General features: G+C 40.8%; 2 protein-coding genes across 2 annotated transcripts; one reads left to right on the plus strand and one right to left on the minus strand.

Annotated features, from left to right (window-relative positions):
- The first annotated feature begins 373 nt into the window (after positions 1-373).
- Positions 374-21,006, plus strand: LOC120103882 (dihydroceramide fatty acyl 2-hydroxylase FAH1-like). The gene is made up of 7 exons (XM_008810296.6): positions 374-602; positions 8,817-8,884; positions 19,420-19,512; positions 19,617-19,813; positions 19,928-20,033; positions 20,323-20,469; positions 20,556-21,006. Exons 2-7 carry the CDS (start codon positions 8,834-8,836, stop codon positions 20,673-20,675), a joined length of 714 nt encoding a protein of 237 aa, XP_008808518.2. The 5' UTR covers positions 374-602; positions 8,817-8,833; the 3' UTR covers positions 20,676-21,006.
- LOC120105237 (uncharacterized) lies at positions 4,451-5,506 on the minus strand. The gene is made up of 2 exons (XM_088710320.2): positions 5,013-5,506; positions 4,451-4,946 (listed from the first exon to the last, which is right to left on the minus strand). The coding sequence occupies exons 1-2, from the start codon at positions 5,504-5,506 to the stop codon at positions 4,451-4,453; spliced, it is 990 nt and encodes a 329-aa protein (XP_088566446.2).
- Positions 21,007-25,170: the final 4,164 nt, after the last annotated feature.

Here is a 25,170-nt window from a genome sequence, read left to right on the forward strand (position 1 = left end):
AATATTTTATACTTTTATTATTGTATTATACTATAAATATAATATTATACTGCATTATATCATAATACATTGATATGTTATGTTAAATAATTTAATATTATATTAAATTATTATGCTATAGTATACAATGTTATATTACTATATTATAATAATATTATATTTCATTATTATGCTATAGTATACGAGGCCTTAATCACATTCATCCAAAAAATCAGATGTCCTCAAAACCGGAAATTTATCATCCGCTTGGAGCCTTCGGAAACATTATCTGCCCTTATATAACCGGTAATATATTACCCAATCGGGTCTCCCAAAAATCTTCGCTGACGTGGCAGCAGCATGTCCCCACGAGCGGCCCGGCGCTCACCCGTTCTTCCCGCTCCGATTGACGACAATCCCATTCGCTCGCCAGTTTTTAAATTCTACGGATATTGGCGGAAGAAACGGGAAGAAATTTTCTTTAATAAAAGAATTCCCTTGTCTCTCCTTTATCTCTCCCTCTCCTCTCCGCGCTCGCTCCGCCCACGGAGAGGAGGAGATCCCCTTCTGAGTTCGATCCCAGGGCTTCAGAGGGGGCCAAACCAATCGTGGGGAGCTTTCAGGTGCGAGGTTTTGGTCCTTGTTTAGTGAATTTCGTGCATTTTCTTTGCCTTTTCGGGATGATTCTGAGATCTGGTTGTGTATCTTTGGGGCTCGGAGCGGGTTGGTGTTTTTGGGATGGTTTTGCGGCGGAGATCTGTTGCTCTTGTTGGTTTCCTGGGCTTAATTGGTTTTTGATGCGCCATTGTTGCATTTGTTGAGTCTTTGATGTGATTAGGCTAGAATTACGCCAAAGTGGGTTATTTCTTGTTGATCTATGTTGGTCCTTGATGTAAAGAACGGATTTTTCGCAGGTTTTTTTTTTAACTATAAGCTTATCGAATACTTGCTTTTCTTGTAACAATGATTTTGTTTTCGTGATACTGTTCTGCTGTTTGGTTGAATTACATGATTTTCTGCATACATTTTGCTCGTTCTTCTAATTCTATTTTTATGTTGAAACATATATGAATGTCTGGAGAACTATTTATTGGATTTCGGGCCATTTTTTATGCCTTGGAAGGCGTCCCTCGTTGGCATTCTTAAATCTTATGTTAGAAATGCCTCTTTTCTAGTCGCTCTAAGTTGGATCCCAGGCTAAGTCTGGGTTTCGTAGCGAATTTTTTAGTTTTTTCTTGCATGCTGGATCAATTATCTAACTTTACATGTTTTAATGGTTTCTGTAGTGAATGAATATTGAAATATAGACTGTTTCTCCCATTTTCTGGATAAATTTGGTAGATTGAAAACCATACATACGGGGTGGAAGAGAAAAACAATCTATTAAAGTTCCATGAATGAGGATCACAAAAATGAAAATCTAAATCATTGGATATGATCTACAAGGTATAAAATACAATGCGTATGCAAAAAATCATATGATATTGAAGATTCTATGCCTATTCATCAAGTCATTCCGAAATTAGAATGTCATTGTCACGCCCCGAGCCCAAAGTGCGGTAGACGCCGCACGCCCGTACGGCGGGCCGCACAGGCGTGCAAGGCATCGGAACATATCGGAACAAATACAGATGTTCAAAACTTATTTAAGGGTTAAACACAAATGCTTAAAATGGACAAAAATACTTAAAGTCATTCAAAAGCAGTGTTACAAAATTTCAAAATAACATTTGCTAACATAATTCAAATGTCCAAACTAGTCTAACTGAAATGCCAATAACTGAAGAAATTTTCGGAAAATCTAACACACTCCCCCAATCCCATACAATCAAGTCTTTGGATTCGAAAAATAGAGAAAAAAAATAATTAGCTACACTAGCCCAATAAGCAACAAAATACCCCAGAGTGGGGTCAAAGCATATCAGATCAAAATACAAAATAATGACTGGAAATAAATCATAAATAACATCAATTTTCTCTTTCCAAAACTTATTATTATTTTTACAAAAACTCTGATATCATAATCTCAACATAATAGGCTACGACCACGTAACCCAATAGCATGGGTTGCACAGAGTGCCAGAAACCACTATTGTTAGTCACTGGTGGCAACGGTGTCCAGAAACCACTATTTTAATCATCAGTGGCGCAGTGTCGAAACAGGTTCCTCACAGATTACAAGTCGACAAGTCCAACGTATAATCCCCATTGGCGGGGCCATAACAGAACATAACAAGTCATAGCCATGCTAAGAATGCATATATACAAAAATATATTTCATAAACTGTCCCGTCATATTTCACGGCTTTTAGAGCATATAATATGATTTTCAAATAAAATTTAACATGCCTGACCCATTTTACTGAATACAAAACATATGTCAAAACTTAATCAGTTTATCAAATAATTTGAAAATCACACTTGAAGTATTAAGTTACTTACCTCTTTTCGCTTAATCCCTACTTCAGATAGGCGGATCAGGTTCACCTGTTTAAATTTAATTAATTCCTTGTTAATTTCAGAGCTAATCAAAATCCAGAAATAATACTACTGGGCACGGCCCAACAGGGTCCAGAGTTGGTCCATAATGAACATGGCCCGATAGGGCCCACATCGGACACGGCCCAATGGGCCCGCATAGACTCGGCCCAATAGGGCCCTCCCAAGGTTGGCCTCTAATTTGTTCATTTATGCAATAAAAATTCGTTTCAGGGACCAATGTCTAATTACATAGCACCGTTCCATAATAAAAATCGAGAAAAAGGACCAAATAAATATATTTGAGGAGCTTTATGTAAAAAATCTTTCTTATAGGAATCAAACATAAATTGTAGAAGACCTTTTTGTGAAATAACATACTATCAAGGGCTTAATAGAAAAATTTCATTTATTAGCCAAACAACTTCGGGTTCCGGGTTCCGGGATTCGGATTTTAGGTCTGAACTGGTTTTTAGGTTCGGGTTTTAGATTTTGGATTCGGATCTGGGCCCAAGTTGAGCCCACAGTGAACCGGGCCTAAGTTGGCCCAGTTCGGCCCATGATAGGCCTTCATCTTCCCCAAACTCCCCATGGACAGGGGAGATGGAAACCAAAAGAAGGAAGAGAGGATAGGGGAGAGGGCTGGTTGGGTGGCCGGCATGGGTGGCCGGAGGCCACCCCTCAGTCGACGGCCAGCCGGCCGCTGTGGCAGCTGGCGGTTGCGGCAGTGACTGATGGGGAGGAAGAGACCGAGAGTGGTCTCGGTTTGGGGCCAAAACAAAGGGAGAAAAGCCATGCTTGATTCGACTAGATCGAAGAGCAAAAGGGCAGAGGGCTTACTGGTGAGTGGCGGAGAGGCAGATTCTGGCCACGGCTGCTCGATCCGGTGGACAAGCGGTGGCGGTTGTAATGCTCGGAACCGAGAGGATGGATCTCAGAACAGGGGAAGGCCGCAAGAGGAATCCGGACGATGCTCGGTCGAAAAGACACGCCAATCACTCTGAAGGTAAAAACAGAGGAAGGAGAGGGAGAGGAGAGGGAGGAGAGGAAAGAGAGGGGCTCGATGGTGATCTGGAAAGGAAAAGAGAAGTTTTTATCATCCCCTCTTAACGGCTCTCCACTGCGAAAATCGCGGCGGTTGAGCAAAATCCGCGGCCGTGGTTGGCCGCGGATTGATTGGAGGGGGGGTGCCGCGGGATACCCGCAGCGCCCTTGCCCCGTTTGTCCCCGGAGGAGCCGGAGAGGATCGCTATCGCGATCCTCTGTTCTGGCTCTTCCCAAAAGAAGAGTCGGGCTGAAGTCGACTGGGGCTGCCGACTTCAGCCCGTATTCACATTCTCTCCCTCTTAGAAAAATTTCATCCTCGAAATTTAACATATCTCGGTTTGCAAAAAGATCTGGATATTTTGCCTTCATCTCGTCCTCAAGTTCCCACGTAGCATCGCGTTCTGAGTGATTGCTCCATTGGATCTTAGCATAAGGAATCGTGCGCCTCCTCAACGCTTGTTCTCTTCTATCAACTACACGTAGAGGCTGCTCAGGATATTTCAAATCTTCTCTAAGTTGCAGGAGAGTCACTTCTACCACATGGCTCATATCTGGAATATACTTTCTTAACATTAAAACATGAAAAACATTGTGAACTCCAGATAGTGAAGGTGGGAGTGCCAATTTGTATGCGACAGCTCCTACTCTTTTCAGGATCTCGAAAGGGCCCACATAGCGCAGACTGAGTTTTCCTATCGAAAACAATGGATACAGATATTTTCATTTACTACTGAAATATGTTCCAATCTTTGATCTGTCTAGTGTCAACTACTATGGCGATATACGCCATACTCCCCTTTTTGAGTAGCCGCTTAAATTGCATAGCAGAGACAACTCAAGAAGAAGTATAAGCACCACTACCTACGAAGCTAAATTCAGTGTCTCCAGGGATCTGAAATTTTATCTGCTTTTCATTACAATTAATGATAGCAAAGTGTGATGCTAACTAGTCCATAACGAGAATTATGCCAAAGTCATGCATATCTGTAACTATCAAATCAGTAGGCAAGTCTCTACCTACCATCTGCGCTGGACAAGTTTTGCAGACCTGATTACCGATCATCCCATTCCCGGCGGGGGTGCTAACATGCAAATCATACTCTAATGGCACACAAAGCAGGTCATGTTTTCGCATAAATGTAGATGACACAAAGAAACGCGTAGCACCAGAATCATATAGTGTATGAGCATAAACAGAAGCAACTAGCAATGTACCTAACATCACAGTGTTGGATGCCTGAGCATCCTGCTGAGTCAGTACATAAATACAACCTGGTGTGCGTGGTCTCCCTCCTTTCTGCTGCTTAGGAGAAGAAGGCTGAGCTGACTGAGCTGGAGCAGGAGAAGCTTGCACTTGCTGGGTTCTTGTAGTTTGAGGCCTTTGAACTGATCGAAGGTCCTGTTGAGGATACTCAACTACCTTATGACCCCGCTGACCGCATCTGAAGCAAGCACCGGATAATCATCTACAGTGTTCAGTCTTATGCATACCACCGCATGCATCACACTTAGGCTTCTCTTGTTGAGTAGTCTTTCCATAAGATCCTTGCTTCCCTGATTGGCAAGATTGGTTATGAGATTTTGCAGTCTTGCTAGAATTCTGTCCACTATGAGTATCATCATCTCTGCTCCTCTTCTTTTGTATTCTATCTTTTGACTCTTGTGTTTCCTTCCAGACAATTTTCATATTCTTGGCCCTATCTACCAAGTCATCATAGTTTGCTGAGTGCACTGCGGCCAAACCTCGACGTAAGTGAGGCTTCAATCCTTCTTCAAATCTCCACATTCGGGACTCTGCATCCATGACGAGGGTGGGAGCAAACCGAGATAGCCTGTCAAACTCGGCCTCATACTTATCCATAGTCATAGTTTCTTGATTCAGATTGAGAAATTTCCGCTCTAGCTCACTCATGGCGGAAAAATACTTGGAGTAGAATGCTGTGCGGAATCTCTGCCAGGTAAGTGCCTCCTGCTCAGGTGTCAATGTGCGCTCCACAGACATCCACCAATGATGAGCTCGGTCCTGGACCATATAGGTGGCAAATCTGACCTTTTCTTCATCAATGCATTCCATTGCCCTGAAGGCTTTCTCCATTTTATCTATCCAAGCTTGGGCCTCTTGAGGACTAGTGGTGCCCTTAAAAGCTGAAGGAGCCATTCTTTTGAATTCAGCTATAATCCTTCTTTGCTCAGGAGGAGCAACATCCTGCTGGACTAGTTGCTGAGGTTGTTGCCTTTGTTGGCGTACTAACCCGATGACCTCTTCGATCAGCTCGAGCACCCAAGTTTGATTTCCGGCAATAGTTTCTGGAGTTGATTGACCCCGGAGCCCTGAGCTATGCGATGCCTCGCCCGTTTGGTTAGTAGGGGCTCTTCTCCGAGAGCCCCCAGCCATCTGATTCAAGCTACGGACACGGCGAGGCAGCATTCTCTTTTGGTGAAAATATATAAATGTTTTAAATTTATCCAAACACAATAATAATACATAATAGTTAACAAAAACAAATAACATTATCCTCTTATTTAGTTCCTACCCATCTCTCAACCTTTCCAACGAATTCTAAGAATCCTAAAATTTAGGCTCAAATATGACTATTTCACTTATGGTCCCTAGTGATCTTAACCTGAGCTCTAATACCACCAAATCTGTCACGCCCCGAGCCCGGAGCTTGGCAGACGCCGCACGCCCGTACGGCGGGCCGCACAGGCGTGCAAGGCATCGGAACATATCGGAGCAAATACAGATGTTCAAAACTTATTTAAGGGTTAATCACAGATGCTTAAAATTGACAAAAATACTTAAAGTCATTCAAAAGCAGTCTTACAAAATTTCAAAATAACATTTGCTAACATAATTCAAATGTCCAAACTAATCTAACTGAAATGCCAATAACTGAAGAAATTATCGAAAAATCTAACGCACTCCCCCAATCCCGTACGATCAAGTCTCTAGATCTGAAAAATAGAGAAAAAAGAATAATGAGCTACACTAGCCCAATAAGCAACAAAATACCCCAGAGTGGGGTCAAATTATATCAGATCAAAATACAAAATAATGACTGGAAATAAATTACAAATAACATCATTTTTCTCTTTCCAAAATTTATTATCATTTTTACAAAAACTCTGATATCATAATCTCAACATAATAGGCTACGACCACGTAACCCAGTGGCATGGGTTGCACAGAGTGCTAGAAACCACTATTGTTAGTCACCGGTGGCAACGGTGTCCAGAAACCACTATTCTAATCACCGATGTCGCAGTGTCGAAACCGGTTCCTCACAGATTACAAGTCGACAGGTCCAACGTATAATCTTCATTGGCGGGGCCAGAGCAGAACAGAACAGGTCATAGCCATGCTGAGAATGCATATATACAAAAATATATTTCATAAACTGTCTAATCATATTTCACGGATTTCAGAGCATATAACATGATTTTCAAATAAAATTTAACATGCCTGACTCATTTTACTGAATACAAAATATATGTCAAAACTTAATCAGTTTATCAAATAATTTGAAAATCACACTTGAAGTATTAAGTTACTTACCTCTTCTCGCTTAATCCCTACTTCAGATAGGCGGATCATGTTCACCTGTTTAAATTTAATTAATTCCTTGTTAATTTCAGAGCTAATCAAAATCTAGAAATAATACTACTGGGCACGGCCCAACAGGGCCCAGAGTTGGTCCATAATGAACATAGCCCATAAGGCCCACATCGGACACGGCCCAATGGGCCCGCATAGACTCGGCCCAATAGGGTCCTCCCAAGGTTGGCCTCTAATTTGTTCATTTATGCAATAAAAATTCGTTTTAGGGACCAATGTCTAATTACATAGCACCGTTCTGTAATAAAATCTAGAAAAAGGACCAAATAAATATATTTGAGGAGTTTTATGTAATAAATCTTTCTTTTAGGAATCAAATATAAATTGCAGAAGACCTTTTTGTGAAATAACACACTATCAAGGGCTTAACTGCAAAATTTCATTTATTGGCCAAACAACTTTGGGTTTCGGATTCCGAGTTTCGGGTTCTGGATTCCGGGTTTCGGGTCTGAACTGGATTTTGGGTTCGGGTTTCAGATTTTGGATTCGGGTCTGGGCCCAAGTTGAGCCCACAGTGAACAGGGCCTAAGTTGGCCCAGTTCGGCCCACAATGGGCTTTCATCTTCCCCAAACTCCCCATGGACAGGGGAGATGGATACCGAAAGAAGGGAGAGGGGAGAGGGGAGAGGGGAGAGGGCTGGTTGGGTGGCCGGCATGGGTGGCCGGAGGCCACCCCTCAGTCGACGGCCAGCCGGCCGCTGCGGCGGCCGGCGGTTGCGGCGGTGACTGACAGGGAGGAAGAGACCGATAGTGGTCTCGGTTTGGGGCCAAAACAAAGGGAGAAAAGCCATGCTTGATTCGACTAGATTGAAGAGCAAAAGGGCAGAGGGCTTACCGGCGAGTGGCGGAAAGGCAGATCCTGGCCACGGCTGCTCGATCCGGTGGACAAGCGGCGGCGGTTGCAGTGCTCGGAACCGAGAGGATAGATCTCAGAACAGGGGAAGGCCGCAAGAGGAATCCAGATGACGCTCGGTCGGAAAGACACGCCAATCACTCGGGAGGTAAGAACAGAGGAAGGAGAGGGAGAGGAGAGGGAGGAGAGGAAGGAGAGAGGCTCGGTGGTGATCTGGGAAGGAAAAGAGGGATTTTTATCATCCCTTCGTAACGGCTCTCCGCCATGAAAATCGCGGCGGTCGAGCGAAATCCACGGCCGCGGTTGGCCGCGGATTGACCGGAGGGGGGGTGCCGTGGGATACCCGCGGCGCCCTTGCCCCGTTTGTCCCCGGAGGAGCCGGAGAGGGTCGCCATCGCAATCGTCTGTTCCGGCTCTTCCCAAAAGAAGAGTCGGGCTGAAGTCGGCTGGGCTGTCGACTTCAGCCCGCATCTCACAGTCCCCATTTGAACTATTAATTCAGACATACTTCATCCACAGGCATTCGGCCTCCAAATAGAATAGCTCTTTTGTTTACAAGTGTTTTACACCTTGGAGATCATATCAAACACTTAGATATTAGTTCTGTGACCCTCATCTATCTTTGACTCGGATAGTCTGCATAAATTCCTTTTTTTTTCTCATATCTTTTTCTGTTGAGATTTGTTCAAAAAAGATAATTGCCGAAACACAATATGTCAAAGCTTTTTGTCCTGTTGCTTGTAATTAGTTCTTTGGTTTGTAAGTCGGTTTCTTCATAATAATCTTTTATCAGCTTGCTATACATTTTCATGTTATTTACAATTTTGTTTTATGTAATTGCAGTTCATAAGAACACGAAGATGGTTGCACAAAAGTTCAATGTGGACTTGAGCAAGCCTCTTGTTTTTCAAGTAAGATTTCATGGTCGAACAAGCTTCTATGCTGATAACTTTGAGTTGCTGTACTTAGGAGACACAATGTCAACGATTTACATTGATTGATATTGTTGAGTAGTAAAAAGGGGTAGGAAGTGGCAATCAATGTCTCAGACATTTTTAAATAAATCAACATATATTTTTATCATGTATTCCTGTAGTATATATTTGCATCCAATTAAGGTAAGTTTCTTTCAACCTTTAATGGTACTAATAACAGATCGAACTTATTCAAATACTTTCATGCTACATTTCTTTTTCAAGCTATGTCAACCTGTACAAAAAAAATTCATGAGAGAAACAAAGAAAACAATTATTCAGAAAAACATTCATATATGAGAATGGCAAGACTGCCAAGCACATTATATTATATCTTCATGAGTTATTTTTGAAGTTGTTATGTCTACTTTTTCTCTTCTTTAGCTGATCATTTCTTTCCTGTTTATTGCATCAACTCCCACATTAAACGATGTAGATGAATGAACATTGTGACTGGTTGCGTAGCGTACTCATGCATTATTTTTATCAAGTTGATTTATAAATTGTGCTGTTGAATTAATGCTGTTTGCAATGGGGGTAATATGATATATTTATGGCACGGCAAGCAGTAGCTTGGAGGGTGGTGATTTACATGTGTTATGATTAGGGGTTTTCCTTTTTCTTATGAATTTAGAGTGTAGAATGGAAATTTTTTATGGTCTTTCTGTTTAGTAACATCCTTAATATTCATTCAGATGAACTTGTGGTAACTTTCCTGCTTGCTTTGCGTAGCACTGAATGAAATAACCATGCCCACAGAGCTACCTTTTGGTCAAGCTTCTGTTTGCAAAATTGTGTAGGTGCTTTCTGGAAATATTTTTTGTGAGACTCATGACATTAGGAGAAAACAGTGTTTGTTAGTCAAGTCCTATCTCCCTGTCAACTGGTCAATTGGTTTTGTCACTTTTTGGTTGATGATGGTGACAAATGTTTTACAGACCGGCGATTGGAATGGGTGGGAGGACCATAAGGGAAAGTTAGAATTTTAAATGGTGCCAAGAATTTGGAGAATGCACTGTTTGTATCAAAATCAGAGACCCTTGTTATTTGCTAATTCATCCTATTTTTACCAATTTTGAGAAATGATGGGCAGTAGATGTTTAGCTCCGAAATATTTTCCATGCAACATTTTCACATATACTAAATATTCAACATTTGACAGCCTTTTTGTACATGATATATGCATATATAGTTTTTGTTGCCTCTGATGTTTGCTTTTATCTATGTTTCTCTACGTTTTATTTCTCCTTTATATTTATATATTCAATGAGTATAATCAATTTGATCCCACTGATTAGAAGTCTCCTGTGGATGAATTGTTATAAATCCAAAGACAGTTCATTATTATTAAAAACTGACAAGATATATACGTATATGTTTCAAGAAATGTAATGTTTATCTATTACTGGAGCGGGGTTTCAGCAAATGATGGTTATGATTTTAAGAAAGCTTTGATAATGGCTGTCAAATGCACGCATTAGATGTGGGAGAAAAATGGATATGATATGCTTTTCTGACAGGGAAGAAGTAGTAGTTTCTGTTAGCCTAGACGCACAAATATAATTGATAAATTAAATATTTCTAATATTCAAAAACAGTAAATAAGAAAAATAAACTAGCAAATAATTAACTTGACAATATAATAATAAAATGAAGAAAGAGAGAGAAGATGGCCTGTGGATCGAAGCACGCTGATGCGTTGTCCCAGGAAAGTTTATGCCTCCCACGTACGGGTCTGCTGGCACAAATCTCCTAGAGATATGACGACCTAATACAGAACCACATCTTCCCCGTCAGTGCGCCTCCAGGGAAGAAAGAAGAGTACGTTCACACTTGCAGATAGCTCAAAAGAAACTTAGAAAAATTATGAGGAGAAGAAAAATTTGCTTTATTTCTTTTCTCTCCAATGATTCTTAGAGCACTTTTTATCTAGACTCTTGGAATAGGGAGAAGAGAAAATTTTGATTGTAGTTTGAAATGATCCCTAGAGCCCTTTATATAGGCTCAGTCGTGTCAAAAGAAGCAAATTCCCCTCCCGCGGATTGATGACGTGTCTTCTTTGCTCCTTTGATCCTTCGGCTTATTGCATCTTGGTCGTCCATGTTGCCCAGATAGACAACCCAAGAGGGGGGGGGGGGTGAATTGGGTTTTAAAATAATTTGAATAATTAAAACGATGTGGTTGACTAATTAAAAACTATTGCAAGTTATTTAATTAATGCTAAGTGCTGTGAGTGATGTGAGGGGAAGAAGAAGAGAGACAATCCAACACAAACACAAGGTTTTATAGTGGTTCGGAGCTAACCCTTGCTCCTACGTCCACTCCCCAAGTCTCACTTGGGAATTCACTATAACCCCCTTGGATTACAGCCGGTTGTTTTCCAAGCTCACAACCAAACTTGTTGTTTTACGAGCTCACAACGAACTCGGTCGGTTTTCCCAGGCTCACCGACTAGAACCGCCCCGATTGTTTTCCCGGGATCACAATCAAACCCTTACACACATTGGTTTTAACTCGGCTCACCAACCAACCTCAATCCTCTTGATTCAATCCCCGATTGAACCAAGTAAATCCAAGTTGTAGAAAGAAAACAGAAAATGAGCTTCTCAAAAAGCAGATGAAAACAATATGAACAATAAATGAAGTTAAGAAGCCTCAAACGCTTTTAGATTGGAGATGAGGAATGGCTTCTTAAACTTCTGGTCTCCTCTTGAAAGAGTAGTCGACTTGAATGCAGGAGAAGGAGGCTTTAATTGCTGGGAAGATGTAGTTGGAAGCAGTAAATGCAGATCTTCCTCTTTTTCGTTGAAGAGCACGTTGCAGAGCTTGAATGCTTGATTAGTTGGAGTGGAATGGTTGTTCTCTGCCTTGCTACAGTCCTCTGTGGCTATTTAAGCCAACCCCCACGGAAACTAGCCGTTAGAGTGCTTTTTCTGCCCGTTCTGAACACTCTGCGCAGCCTGACAATATGACCGTTGGTGGGTTGGAGTCGACTCGCGCGATCAGGAGTCGACTCGGCTGTAGCGGGAGTCGACTCAAGCTTTTCCGGAGTCGACTCGGCAACTGTTCCAAATTTGAATTAAAGTTGCCTTCACGACTGGGAGTCGACTCGTCTTGACCTAGAGTCGACTCGTCAACTTCTGGAGCTGACTTGGCAATTTTGGAGTCGGCTCATCCACTGAAGTCCGTGGATCCAATTTTGAATTTTGTCCACTCGAGTCGACTCGACTGTCCTGGGAGTCGACTCGAATCTCAGAGCCCGAACTCCCGATCCTCTGTCTTTTGGCTCGTCCAGTCTTGGAGTCGACTCGAACTTCCTTGGAGTCGACTCGGCTCTCAGTTTCCGAAAGATGGTCTTCTGCCTTTTGACGTGAAGCTGTCTTGGAGTCGACTCGAGCTGTCTGGGAGTCGACTCGAATCTCAGAGGCAGTAACTTGGTTTTCTGTCTGTCTTGGGGTCGCGGTGTCTTGGAGTCGACTCGCGTATTGCGGGAGTCGACTCGAATCTCAGAGTCCATAAAATGCTCTCTGACTTTTTCTTTGTGTACCGCTGAGAGTCGACTCTTGCTTTCTCTGGAGTCGACTTGCCACCTATCGGAGTCGACTCGCGTTCCACTGGAGTCGACTCGAATCTCAGACCCGAAAACTGTTCTCTGACTTTTCTGCCTGTGACTGCTTGGAGTCGACTCTTACTTTCTTGGAGTCGACTCGGTGAACATCGGAGTCGACTCGCGCACTTCGGGAGTCGACTCGCTGACAGGTTCTGAGTTGAAGCTTTCTGTCCTTCTGTCTGTTCTCAGTCGGAGTCGACTCGTACTTATCTGGAGTCGACTCGAGCTCGTGCCAGTGAACTTGATACGCTTGGAGTCGACTCGTGATACTCGGGAGTCGACTCGAGTCTCAGACATTGGTTCAAACAGACTCCTTAACTTATCCAAAAATTATGAACCAAGTCTTGGGACACTTAGACAGGATTTTCACTGAAACACTCAATTGAATTCATTAGTAATCAAAAGATATACTCAAATGCTTTGAGCTCATCAAAATCAAATGGGGTTTTAATCAATCACTCCACAGTCCATATTTTCTTCCTTCTTTGAGGGGCCTTTCCATGCTTGCTCTTGCGCTAGATGCATGACACTTGTCATGGCCTACTTCTTTTGGAAATTTTTTCATGTTTGCTCCCTTATTTGTGTGCGGATGCTTGCCACTTGGCCGTTGACCAATTTGATTTTCAAAATTTTAAAATATTTGATTTAATTCAACGATCCCCTACATAAATTAAATATTTAAAAAATTTAAAATTAAAATGAAATAAGAAAAATCAAATTAAAATGCTAAGTATCTTATATTATGTAATAGGTGTAGGCACCTTTCGGTTTGAACCTTCACTTAGTGACAATTGATTACCTCTGTGGAGCCAAGGTGGTCTATGCCTTAAACCTTGATCCATGGCTTAAATTTCATCAACAGCACACATAATATAGCGTGAACATGCTCAAAGCGGGTTTGCGCTTTATAGCCATGCGCAGGTATCTCTTCATGTGTGTTATCAGGAAATAGCCCACTTTCCACAGTCGCGGCCTCACGACTATATGCATATAGGTGAATCCTAAAAAGGGTACGAGCAAGTAGATACCCTGCCTCATGGGTCTCGGATTCATTAAGAGTAAAAACTCAACCTAACCCTTGCTTTTTATGAGCACTGTTGCCTTAGGGATGGGAAAAACAAATAGTGCTCTTCATTAGTCACCTATCTAGCTTGTTTTTACCCATTGAACCTTTTTAGGTTGGGTTACCATCATGGTGACTTTACTTATGGGCTTAGCCGCATCCCCCTCGACAACTTTAGAACCACTGCTCTAGACTGATCAACTAGATTCCTTTCAAATCTTACAAAATTTAGTGCAATCAAGTTATTTTTTTAATTTGTATCTTAATGATTTATGAACACACTTTCAAGTGCCTATTCATTTTCACATTTGCATTTTTTTGATTGCATTTATCTATAGCAGATCTACAATCACAATGAATATATATAGAAGGTAATGGTGAAGTCACAAAAGGTAAATCTATCAGTAGATCTTTAAGCCACTTAGCCTCAATGCTAATGGCATCTAGGGCAATCATTTAAGATTCCATGGTGCTCCTAGCCACCACAGTTTATTTGGTAGACTTCCATGATACAACTGCACCTCCTAAAAGGAAGACAAAATCAGTGATGGATTTGGTGTCAACTGTATCACTGATCCAGTTGGCATCACTATAGCCTTCCAAAGCAGCAAGATAACCATAATAGTGTAATCCCAGAGATATGGTACCTTTATAGCACCTGAGAATTCTTTCTAGAGCAATCCAATGATCATTATTAGGATTATGAGTATATCTACTCAGTCGGTTCACAGAGTATGCAATATCAGGTCTGGTATAATTTGCAAGAAATCCTAAAGAACCAATGATCTGGGCATACAAGCTTTGATTGACTGGATCACTTAAGTTCTTCTTTAGATGAAGAGATGGATTATAGGGAGTAGATACAGGATGACAATCAGAGTAGTGAAATTTTTTAAGAATCTTCTCCACATAGTGGCTTTGGGACAAAATTATTTCATATTCATTTCTTATGATTTTAGTATTTAGGATTAGGTCTGCTTCTCCTAAATCTTTCATGTTAAATTTTAGAGATAAAAATTGTTTTACTTCATTAATAATTTCTAAATCCGTTCCAAAAATTAAGATATCATCTACATATAGACATAAGATTATAATTTTGTTATTCTTCTTTTTATAATATATACATTCATCTATGTTATTAATTTTAAATCCATTAGTTAGGATTATTTCATCAAATTTAAAGTGCCATTGTTTGGGGGCTTGTTATAGACCATAAAAAGATTTAATCAACCTACATACCCTTTTCTCTTGACCTGGGACAATGAAATTTTCGGGTTGGTCCATGTAGATCTCTTCATCTAGGTCCCCATTCAAGAAAGCGGTTTTAACATCCATTTGATGTATAACCAGCTTCTGAATGGAAGCCAAGGCAACAAGGATCCTAATGGTAGTGATTCTAGCTACAGGGGCATAAACATCAAAGAAGTCAATCCCAAATTTTTGAATAATACCTTTGGCTACTAACCTAGCCTTATATTTGTCTACAGTTCCATATGGCCTAAGTTTCTTCTTAAAGATCCATTTACACCTTATGGATTTACTTCCTTGGGGTAGGTCTGCCAATTTCCAAGTGTGGTTTTGAATTATGGATTGCATTTCATTATCTATTGCTTCTTTCCAGAAGGGGGCGTCTAGAGATTTCAAGGCATCTTCTAAAGAAGTAGGAGAGTCTTCTATTAGGAATGTGTAGTAGTCTTCTCCAAAGTTCTTTTCAACTCTAGTTCTTTTACTTCTTCTACATTCAGTTTCTTCTTCTTCTTTTTATCTAAATCTGGTTCTGCTAGACCTAGTCCCTAAATTATTATTGGTATTTATTTGATCATTTATCCTTGTTTTAAAGGAAAATATACTTTCAAAGTAGATTGCATTTCTTGCTTCCATTATGGTGTTGTTATTAATTTCATTTATTTGAGAGTTACACACTAAAAATCTATTAGCATTACTCTCAATTGCATGTCCTGTAAATATTGCATCTACTGTTTTGGGTCCAATTTTCTTTCTTTTATTTTCTGAAATTTTTATTTTAGCTAAGCACCCCCACACTTTTAAGTATTTTAAGTTAGGTTTTCTATGTTTTCAGATTTCATATGGAGTTTTATCATTATATTTAAATGAAATTCTATTCAAAATATAAGATGCAGTTACTAGAGCTTCTCCCCAAAGATTTTTTGATGCACCTGAACTAATTAACATAGAGTTTTAACCAAATCCATTAAGGTTCTATTCTTTCTCTCAGCTACTCCATTATATTGGGATGAATAAGGAGCTGTCACTTCATGAATTATCCCATGTTCTTCACACAACTGGGTCAGCTCAAATGAGGTATATTCACCTCCTCTATCAGACCTTAAGATTTTAATCTTTTTATCTAGTTGGTTTTTAGCCTCTGCTTTATAGACTTTGAATTTATTTAAAACCTCATTTTTAGCTTTGATAAGATAGAGGTAACAGTATCTAGAAAGGTCATTTATGAAAGTTACAAAATATTTGTTTCCACCCCTTGAGATTCTCCCTGAGTCACATACATCACTATGTATGAGTTCAAAGAGATCAGAATTTCTACATATAGAGTGAAAGAGTCTTTTAGATAATTTAGCCTCTATACATATCTCATATTTGTCATTATTCTTAAGTTCTGATTGTGGGATTAAGTTCAAGTGCATTAAAGAGCAAATACCATGACCAAAGATATATCCTCACAAAAGGCCTATGACTCATGTGTCATACATGGCTTGTTGGCAGGATAATTGAAACTACTTCCTAATCAGCCGCATGGGGAAAAAATTCAAATTCAAATTCAAACTTCTCCCATGCGGGGCACATGCTGAAAATCAAATGGGGAAGGTGAGTAAATGGGTTAGACCCATTACTGACTTTAGTATTTTTATCACCAATGGCTGAAATCAAGCCTAGGGTGGTGAGCTAGAATCGCATTTGATTCTGCCATCTCCTAAAGTTTTTACCATTAACTTTTCTGGTTTAGTACTAAGATTTTCAGATGTGTAGGAAACCATTCATTTGTAGCTTAACACAGTTTTGACATCCGTAAAAATGAAAAGGTTTATGTCAAATTATTGCACTGATATCTAATTTGAACTTTAGATTTCTAGTTGAAAAATCCAAAGAATAACAGCCAGATCAGCTCCTGATCGGTGGTGGAGCACTTGGCTCACTTAAATACTAGTCTTTCTTTAGCACGTATGCCTTTTTGACAAGCTTTTTTTAGACACCGTTATTCAATAGATAATTTCACTAGATATCGTTCAATTTCATCTTAAGTGCAATATTAAGCTAACTCATATGAATTAACCAATTTCCAAATTTTCGTTTGAATGGAATTTGGAAATTACTCAGTGAGGAGTCCAAATGGAGGTATTAATAAACCTCTTGGAGGTTAGGCAATCTAATATTTTGCTTGAAAAATTAAGTACTAAAGTAAAGCTAGCATAAATGTGTAACAGCTAAAATATAACAATTTATAATTATGTAGCAAAATATATAATAAATATTGTAATTTAAAATCTAGTACTAACAGTATATAAACTTTCCTGAATTGTTAGCTTAGATGCACAAATATAATTGATAAATTAAATATTTCTAATATTCAAAAACAGTAAATAAGAAAAATAAACTAGCAAATAATTAACTTGACAATATAATAATAAAATGAAGAAAGAGAGAGAAGATGGCCTGTGGATCGAAGCACGCTGATGCGTTGTCCCAGAAAAGTTTATGCCTCCCACGTACAGGTCTGCTGGCATCCGTAAAATTTTCTTTATTTCTTTTCCCTCCAATGATTCTTAGAGCACTTTTTATCTAGACTCTTGGAATAGGGAGAAGAGAAAATTTTGATTGTAGTTTGAAATGATCCCTAGAGCCCTTCATATAGGCTCAGACGCATCAAAAGAAGCAGATTCCCCTCCCGCTGATTGATGACGTGTCTTCTTGTGCTCCTTTGATCCTTCGGCTTATTGCATCTTGGTCGTCCATGTTTCCTTCCTTCTTCGAGGGGCCTTTCCATGCTTGCTCTTGCGCTAGCTGGATGCATGACACTTGTCATGGCCTACTTCTTTTGAGAATTTTTCCATGTTTGCTCCCTTACTTGTGCGCGGATGCTTGCCACTTGGCCGTTCACCAATTTGGTTTTAAAATTTTTAAAATATTTGATTTAATTCAACAGTTTCTAATTGGGTTTGTTAAAAAGAAGAGCGAGTGGAGGAGGTAAGAAAATTCTGGAATAAGATAGGATTGAGACAGAGATCTTATTGACGAGAACAAATCACTGTGTTATTCCAGTTTTATCTACGAATGTAATCTACATAAATTAAAGTATTTCATGGTGACTGCGGACTAATTATCTGTCATGACGGGCAAAACTGACAAGCCCGAAGACACCCAACTTGTGCTTTTAATACATGCATGTGGTGCGTGTACAATGGTTACCCTGGATGGTTGGGACAATTGGATGACAACATTTTTACAACCTTGATATAGCTATGAACCTCCATTTTCCTGTATAACCTCCATAGAACAGGAAGTGAGTTGAAAAGGAAAACAATCTTGTGCATGATCAAACAACTCAAGTCATTAGCTATCTCGTCAAAGAAATGATCAATTTTTTTACCCAACTTCTAGTCATTGAACTATTGTATGGGTCTAATCAATCAAAAACTTGGATATAATTATACAGGGTAGAGTTAGTCGGTGCATCACTTAGATGGTTTGAGATTGAGATCTCTTTCCTTCTTTGAGTCATGTCCCATCTCTAATCAGCTCCCTCTTAACGGTTTCAATCAAATTGTATTAATAGAACTGACACGAAAAAAGAGAAAAAGAAAGCACTACCTTGTATCAATCAGCGATAAAACCACCACCACAACCACCACAAGAAAATAGGCAATCCCTCTTCTCCCTTCTCCTGCGGCCCAAGAACATAAGAAGGCTATCAACAGAGCACCAACAAAGAAACCATAACCGGAGAGAGAGAGAAAGAAATAAAGAAGGAAATAGCAGGCCCCCATCCTTGGTTGGTCATGAACCATCAACGACTATACTAACCTCACCACTCTCCAGCAGGCCGTAGAACAAAGCATAACACATCCAAACATGAGAACAGAGCAAAAAGAAACCACCATGCATGCGAGATAAGCAGACTCCGAGGCATGACAAATAGATCGTGTCATAAATCATGGAGGAGGGACGAGAGGAGGGGGATAGGGCAGTACCTCTTTCTCGGGAAGAGGAGAATGGGGTCGGCCGGTTGGCACCGCAGAGGAGGGAGGAGGAGAGGAGGTTGCGCTGCCGAGGAGGGAGGACTAGAGGAGGTCGTTCGGCGCCGGAGAGGAGGGGAATGAGGTTGACCGGTCGGCGCCGCAAATCCGTGTCCGCGGGTTTTGATGGGAATTCGATTTTCAACGACGTGAATAAGCGTCGCCTTAGGCCGAATCTACGATGACGCTAATAAGCGTCGTATATTGCCGACACTTTTAAAATGCGTCAGCTATTTTTGGCGCTATGCCGAAAATTGCCGATGCTTGAAGAAAGCGTCGGCAAAAAAGCATGGGTAAAACTCTTTTTTCCTATAGTGATGAAACCATGTTTAATTCTCGTTTGTCCTTTAAGATCAAACATCAGTTTCTTTCTTGTTTTCATTTGTTATTTCTCCTTTCTAAGTCTATACTCTTGCTCTCCAGCTTTGATTTCTGGTTTTTCCAATCATTAAGGTTGTTACTTATATTTTGTTATTAATCACTTAGATTCTCTTCTGTTCTATGACACGACAAATGAAAATTCTTTTAGGTTGGCCATCTTGGGGAAGATTACGAGGAATGGGTTCACCAGCCCATTGTGAGCAAGGAAGGTCCACGCTTTTTTGAAAATGACTTCTTGGAGGTAATTAGCCAATTCTTTGTGCTCCAATACAGAATTTATGGAAAAAAGATTCATAATATCGTTCTGATTCACTTGTGATTCATATTTTGATTCACATTTATCAGATGTTCACCCGTACTAAATGGTGGGTGATTCCAGTCGTATGGATCCCAGTTGTCTGTTGGCTCGTGACCATGTCTATCCGCATGGGACATGCAGTTCCTCAGGCAGCTCTAATGGTTGTGGGTGGTATTCTTTTGTGGACGCTGATTGAGTATGCATTGCACCGCTTCCTTTTCCATATTAGAACATCAAGTTACTGGTATGTTTTTTTCCTTTTGTTACTTATATTTAAGGTTTCTATTGTGAACCAGTATGCTCGTTTCTTTTTGAACAACAAAAATAAATAAAAAATGTTAATTGAAATTACACTCAGGGCAAACACCTTGCATTATCTTCTTCATGGATGCCATCATAAGCACCCGATGGATGGACTGCGCCTTGTTTTCCCACCAGCTGCAACAGCTATTCTTTGTGTGCCTGTATGCATTTTCCTCATCATTTCCATTCTACTTCATAATAAGAATCGATTTCCCAATCACGCTATGGCTTTCTTTATGTCATTCATGATTTAATAAATGTGACATGTCTTGTTACTTATGGAGTGAGATTTTCTAATCTGGTAAGTTGTTGACATAATTCCTTCCTGCATGGACAACAGGATCTTTAGAAGGGAATATGTTGTTCAGAACTTGCTATCTTTATTTGTCCAACATGTCAGTTTTGAATCCTGATGCTACTTTTGCTCATTTTTTATGAACTGTCTTCTAGATCTGGTGTCTGATTAGGCTCTTAACAACTCCTACTACTGCACCTGCCATATTTGGAGGGGGTTTGTTGGGTTATGTGATGTATGACTGCACCCACTATTACCTGCACCATGGACAACCATCCAAAGATACAGCTCGAGATATGAAGGTAAGAAGAGACTGAGTTACTTAGAACCATGGTAAGAATTCCGGACCTTTATATTGTAGTGCTTATGACCCTTGCTTTTGTTTCAGAAATTTCATTTGAATCATCACTACAGAATACACAACAAGGGTTTTGGCATAACTTCTCCACTTTGGGACATCGTCTTTGGTACATTACCCCCTCCAATGCCATCAAGGAAGAGCAGCTGATTTTATTAGTCCAGAGTTTAGAAGTGGATGTAATTTATTAAGGTCTTTTAAGGTATTTTTCCTATTCTTTCTAAGCATTCTGGCTAATGTGAAAATCTTGGGGCTTAAGATGGTGATATTGTTAACAATGTTTTTGGTCTTTACTGGTTTAAGGAGAGTAACCCAGCTAGCCTTACTTCAGCCTCTGTGATTTTTGCAGCACTCCGAATCTATAATTTGTGTAATCTGTTTAAGTGGAAGCAGGGAAAGCAACTTGTAATTTCGTTTGAAGTCAAGAAATTTGCCTTCTTGAATTTGTATGAGGAAAGAAAGAAAGATCAAAGAATCATAGTACAATTGGGTTTAAAACATTCAATTGATACATGATATGGATGTCAACTGCTCTAGCACATGCTATTGTCACACCTCAAACCCAACACTCAAGCCCAGGCGCGTGACGCGGCTGTGCACTCCGTAGGGTAGACTAGAGAATATACTGGAGCTAAAAATTTATCACAACCTCAATATCCGTGGACAATAATAATCTCTTTTCATAACAAATAACAAAACCAATCTAATTACAAAATTTAATGATCCAACCAATATTAGTAATATTCTATCTATTCATCTCTTTTTCATATGATCTCAACTATAGCTAAGCAACCCACTTGCAACCTGCAATTCTAAAAGGGGAAGGAGGTTGTGAGCTTTATAGCCCATTAAGAATTCCGAACTGTTATACCATAAATAATAAGAAACAATCAATTAGTAATAGTAGATAAAATGAATATCGTATCAATACTCGAAAATCTCATACAAATAACATGCACATAAGTTCTTATTATCATCTTATCAAAGAAATATATATATATATATATAAATAAATATATATATATCTCAAATGTAACCAATTGTTCAATAACAGTGTCTTATGTATGCTATCTATTTCTCATTAACTTGATTTTTAGATTTTTTATCAATTAACTTCCGGCTGTGGACTAACCAAAATCATGACTCAGTCCAAAACTAACAAAATTTCATTCATTAGCCCGTGGACGCTATCCCATGTATAAACTCGTGGAGGCTACCCCCATGCATCAATTTATGGGCACTATTCCACGCGTAAGTCTGTGGTGACTATCTCATGTATAAGCTCATGGAGGCTATCTCCATGCGTCAGCTCATAAGCGCTATCCCATGCATAAGCATGTGGAAGGTATCACATGTATAAGCTCGTGGAGGCTATCCCCATGCATCAACCTTCAACCCATGGGCGCTATCTCATGATGAGGTTAATCCAAATCATATCTTGTCTGTTTGATTTATATGTTACTTTTGTCAAATTAGTTTTCACTTATACAATAATTTTTTTTTCAAATTTAAGGTATCTTTGTTCATATATTTATATTATCAATATTTGATACGTATAATAACCTTACGAATAAATTTATACAGAAAATCATATAAAACATGCCATCACATGCCCAACCAAATCTATCGATGCAAATCTCATGATGCAAATCTAGTGGTACAAACTAATATATACAAATATATGGTGACCGAGTACAAAATTCTTATACCTAACATGTCAAGTCAATTTAATATCAATATAACACCAACTTATCTCTTATCAATCACTCACTTTATCAATGAATCAATTATTCAGTAATTATCTAATTTTAAGGTTCTAATATTTGAATTACTCATATTCTCTATTCTCCTCCAATTAAAAATTAAATATAAATAAAAAGTTAGAGTCTTACCTCAATTTAGAAATTAGAGTATAAGATCTTATTGTCTTTTTTCTATCCGAATAATTGTAGCTTTAGACAAAACTAGGGCTGACTATGAAAATAGATTCATATAGGAAGATATACGAGGCCAGCTAGATAATGATGTCCAATTTTTTGAATCAGTCAGTATAGTGTAACTCAATCCATATTATCAAGAAACATATATCCAACCATGAAAAAGATAATAGATCAGGGGTTATCAATTATGGATCCAATAGTAGCCGACAACAGTCGGATGTAGGACAAACAAGGTCGACTAGGTAGCAGCATTCGATGATCGGAGTAGGTCCGCTCTAGCCAATCAAACCAGTCAACTTATGAAACAAGAATCAGATTATGGTACAAATAATACAATAGAGATTCATGATAATAGAGTCCAACGGTACTCAGTGATGATCGGGCTAAAGCTAGTGCAATGGATGATCACAACTACACTAGATCAAAAGCAAAGAGAGAAAATTAGAGGAAGAGAGCATTTTAACGTTATAGTCAAGGAAAAGCGACACGTGTGACAATATTTGTAGAGATTGGTTTTGAAAAGGGGACTGTTAGGGGGAAAAGTGGATCATCCGGAGCACATAGTCAAAGCACCGAAATTCAGTGGCAAGCGTGACGACTGCAAGTATGTTCTCAGCGCGCCTGACCTCAGCGCGCCTGACCTCAGCGCCCACGGCCTCGGCATGAACGATCCCAGCAGTCATGACCTTGGCAGGTCTGGTCTCGACTGAGTTAAGCTCGATCGACCTCAAGGCCAAGAAAGACTCAGTCAAATAGAGAAACCGACCCCCATTCCAATGAAAATCACATCCTCCGTATCCGGGATCAAATCCTGCAATCTCCGCCTTAATGGCGGCCAACGTTCGAATTCACACAATCTCAACCGGTCGCCAGCTAGCCCAAGATCTCGGACCGTTTATAGTAATTCATTGATTCGCACAATCACACCTGACAGCAGGTACCAGCTGCACCCCCTCCTATAAGAAGGGGGGAAAGCTCTAAGGGGGGACTCTCCCCTCTCCTCCAGCTCAAAAAAAGATATCTCCATTCTTTCTCTCTATTAAAAAGCCCCTCTCTAACTTAAGCATCGGAGGGCCTTTGTCGGAACCTCCGATCAAAGGCTTCTTGCAGGTCCTTCGGAGATAGCCGTCCGCCACCGCACCACAGCCGGAGCTCCTCCTCCTCGGTCTGCGATCACCCTCGGGTCCAATTTCCAGCAATAGTTGGCGCTAGAGGAAGGGACTGAGTCGTGATCATATGACTAAGGAGCAGAGGAGCCTCTAATGCCTCCCGGTATCATGCCCCAAGTCCTGGCCGCTCAGTCCAGAACCCACGATTAAGGCCTCCGGCAGATCAAGTTCCGCAGATATAACCTGAGCAATTTGACATGCTGGTACAGCAAGTACAGACACTAGCAACAGCAGTCCAAGGCCTGCAACAAGTGGAAGCCCCTCCTGTGCCGCTTCCACGGGTTCACGTCCGATCGGCACTTCTTCCAGATGGGCATGTGTCCCAAGGTCGGGATCCCCATGGCTCTTCCGGAATCAACAATGGAGAACGGCGCCGTTATCAGGGTTCAACCCAAGCGTCTCCCTGGAGAGAGCCGCTAAAGAGCCATCAGGATAAAAGGCCACAGCCTTCGGAAGCCGGATCAACCCCAGCCCAGTCGGTACCAATACAAACTACCATGGTGACTTCCCAAGGTGGAGAACTCGATAAGAAGGTCGAAGAACTTGAGCGGCGAATCGAGGCGCTTCGGGATCAAAGAATCAAGCGTGAGGGCGACCCTGACTTCACTACCAAGTCGCCTTTATCCCGTCTAATCGAGGACGAGCCGATCCCGCCAAGATTCAAGGTGCCCCAGATAGAACCCTACAACGGGACCACCGATCCACTAGATCATCTGGAGAGCTACCGAGCACTTATGGCATTGCAAGGATCCTGGGAGGCTCTGCTGTGCAAGGCTTTCCCTGCAAACCTCCGAGGAATAGCTCGGCTTTGGTTCTCCGGTCTTAAGCCGAGTATCGTCTTCTCCTTCGAGCAGCTTGGCCCGCAGTTTGCTGCCAATTTTGCCGCTAGCCTACGCCAACGGCGAACGTCGGATTCTCTTCTCGACATCAAGCAAAAGGAAGGGGAATCCTTGAAAGACTACATCAACTGCTTCACTGCAGCCACTTGGGAGGTCTGCTTGCTCGACTAATCGATTGCCATGTTAGCTTAAAAAATAGGAGCCCGGTCCTACAAGTTTCTCTTCTTCATCGAGAAGAATTTTTCTGCTGATTTCATAGAGATGCTAGCCCGAGCTTGAAAATATGCAAAGGCTGAAGAGGCCATGGCTTCTCGGCGAGACGCCGCCAAGCAGCCCTCAAAGGGGCAGAAAAGACGTCGCGAGGAGCGCGGCTGCCTAGGATGTCTCTGAAGTATCTCCAGCCCTTAGGAGAAACCTAACGACGCTCCGACCAAGCTCGGGATGCCCCGACCAAGCGCGGGATGCCCTGACCAAGCGTAGGATGCCCTAACCAAGTTTGAGATGACCCGCTGTGACGACCTCGGGTTCTATCTAATGATGTCTCGACCAAGCTCGGGATGCCCTGTCGCGTCAACCGCGAGCTCAGTCTTCCTCAACCTCGGGTTCTATCTAATGATGTCCCGACCAAGCTTGGGACGCCCTGTTGCGGCGACCGCAAGCTCAGTCTCTCTCGACCTCGAGTCTTATCTAATGATGT

Source organism: Phoenix dactylifera, chromosome 14, assembly GCF_051530095.1.
Source record: "Phoenix dactylifera cultivar Ajwa chromosome 14, Ajwa_hap1_PhDact_Kaust_v1.1, whole genome shotgun sequence".
Classification (NCBI taxonomy): Eukaryota; Viridiplantae; Streptophyta; class Magnoliopsida; order Arecales; family Arecaceae; genus Phoenix; species Phoenix dactylifera.

Coding starts and splice junctions, on each gene's coding strand:
- LOC120105237 (XM_088710320.2), bottom strand. CDS start 5,506: ATGTCTGTGGAGCGCACATTGACACCTGAGCAGGAGGCACTTACCTGG. Junction 4,947..5,012: donor ACTCAACAAGAGAAGCCTAA/GTGTGATGCATG, acceptor TGCTTGCTTCAG/ATGCGGTCAGCGGGGTCATA.
- LOC120103882 (XM_008810296.6), top strand. CDS start 8,834: ATGGTTGCACAAAAGTTCAATGTGGACTTGAGCAAGCCTCTTGTTTTT. Junction 8,885..19,419: donor GCAAGCCTCTTGTTTTTCAA/GTAAGATTTCAT, acceptor AAATTCTTTTAG/GTTGGCCATCTTGGGGAAGA. Junction 20,470..20,555: donor ATACAGCTCGAGATATGAAG/GTAAGAAGAGAC, acceptor CTTTTGTTTCAG/AAATTTCATTTGAATCATCA.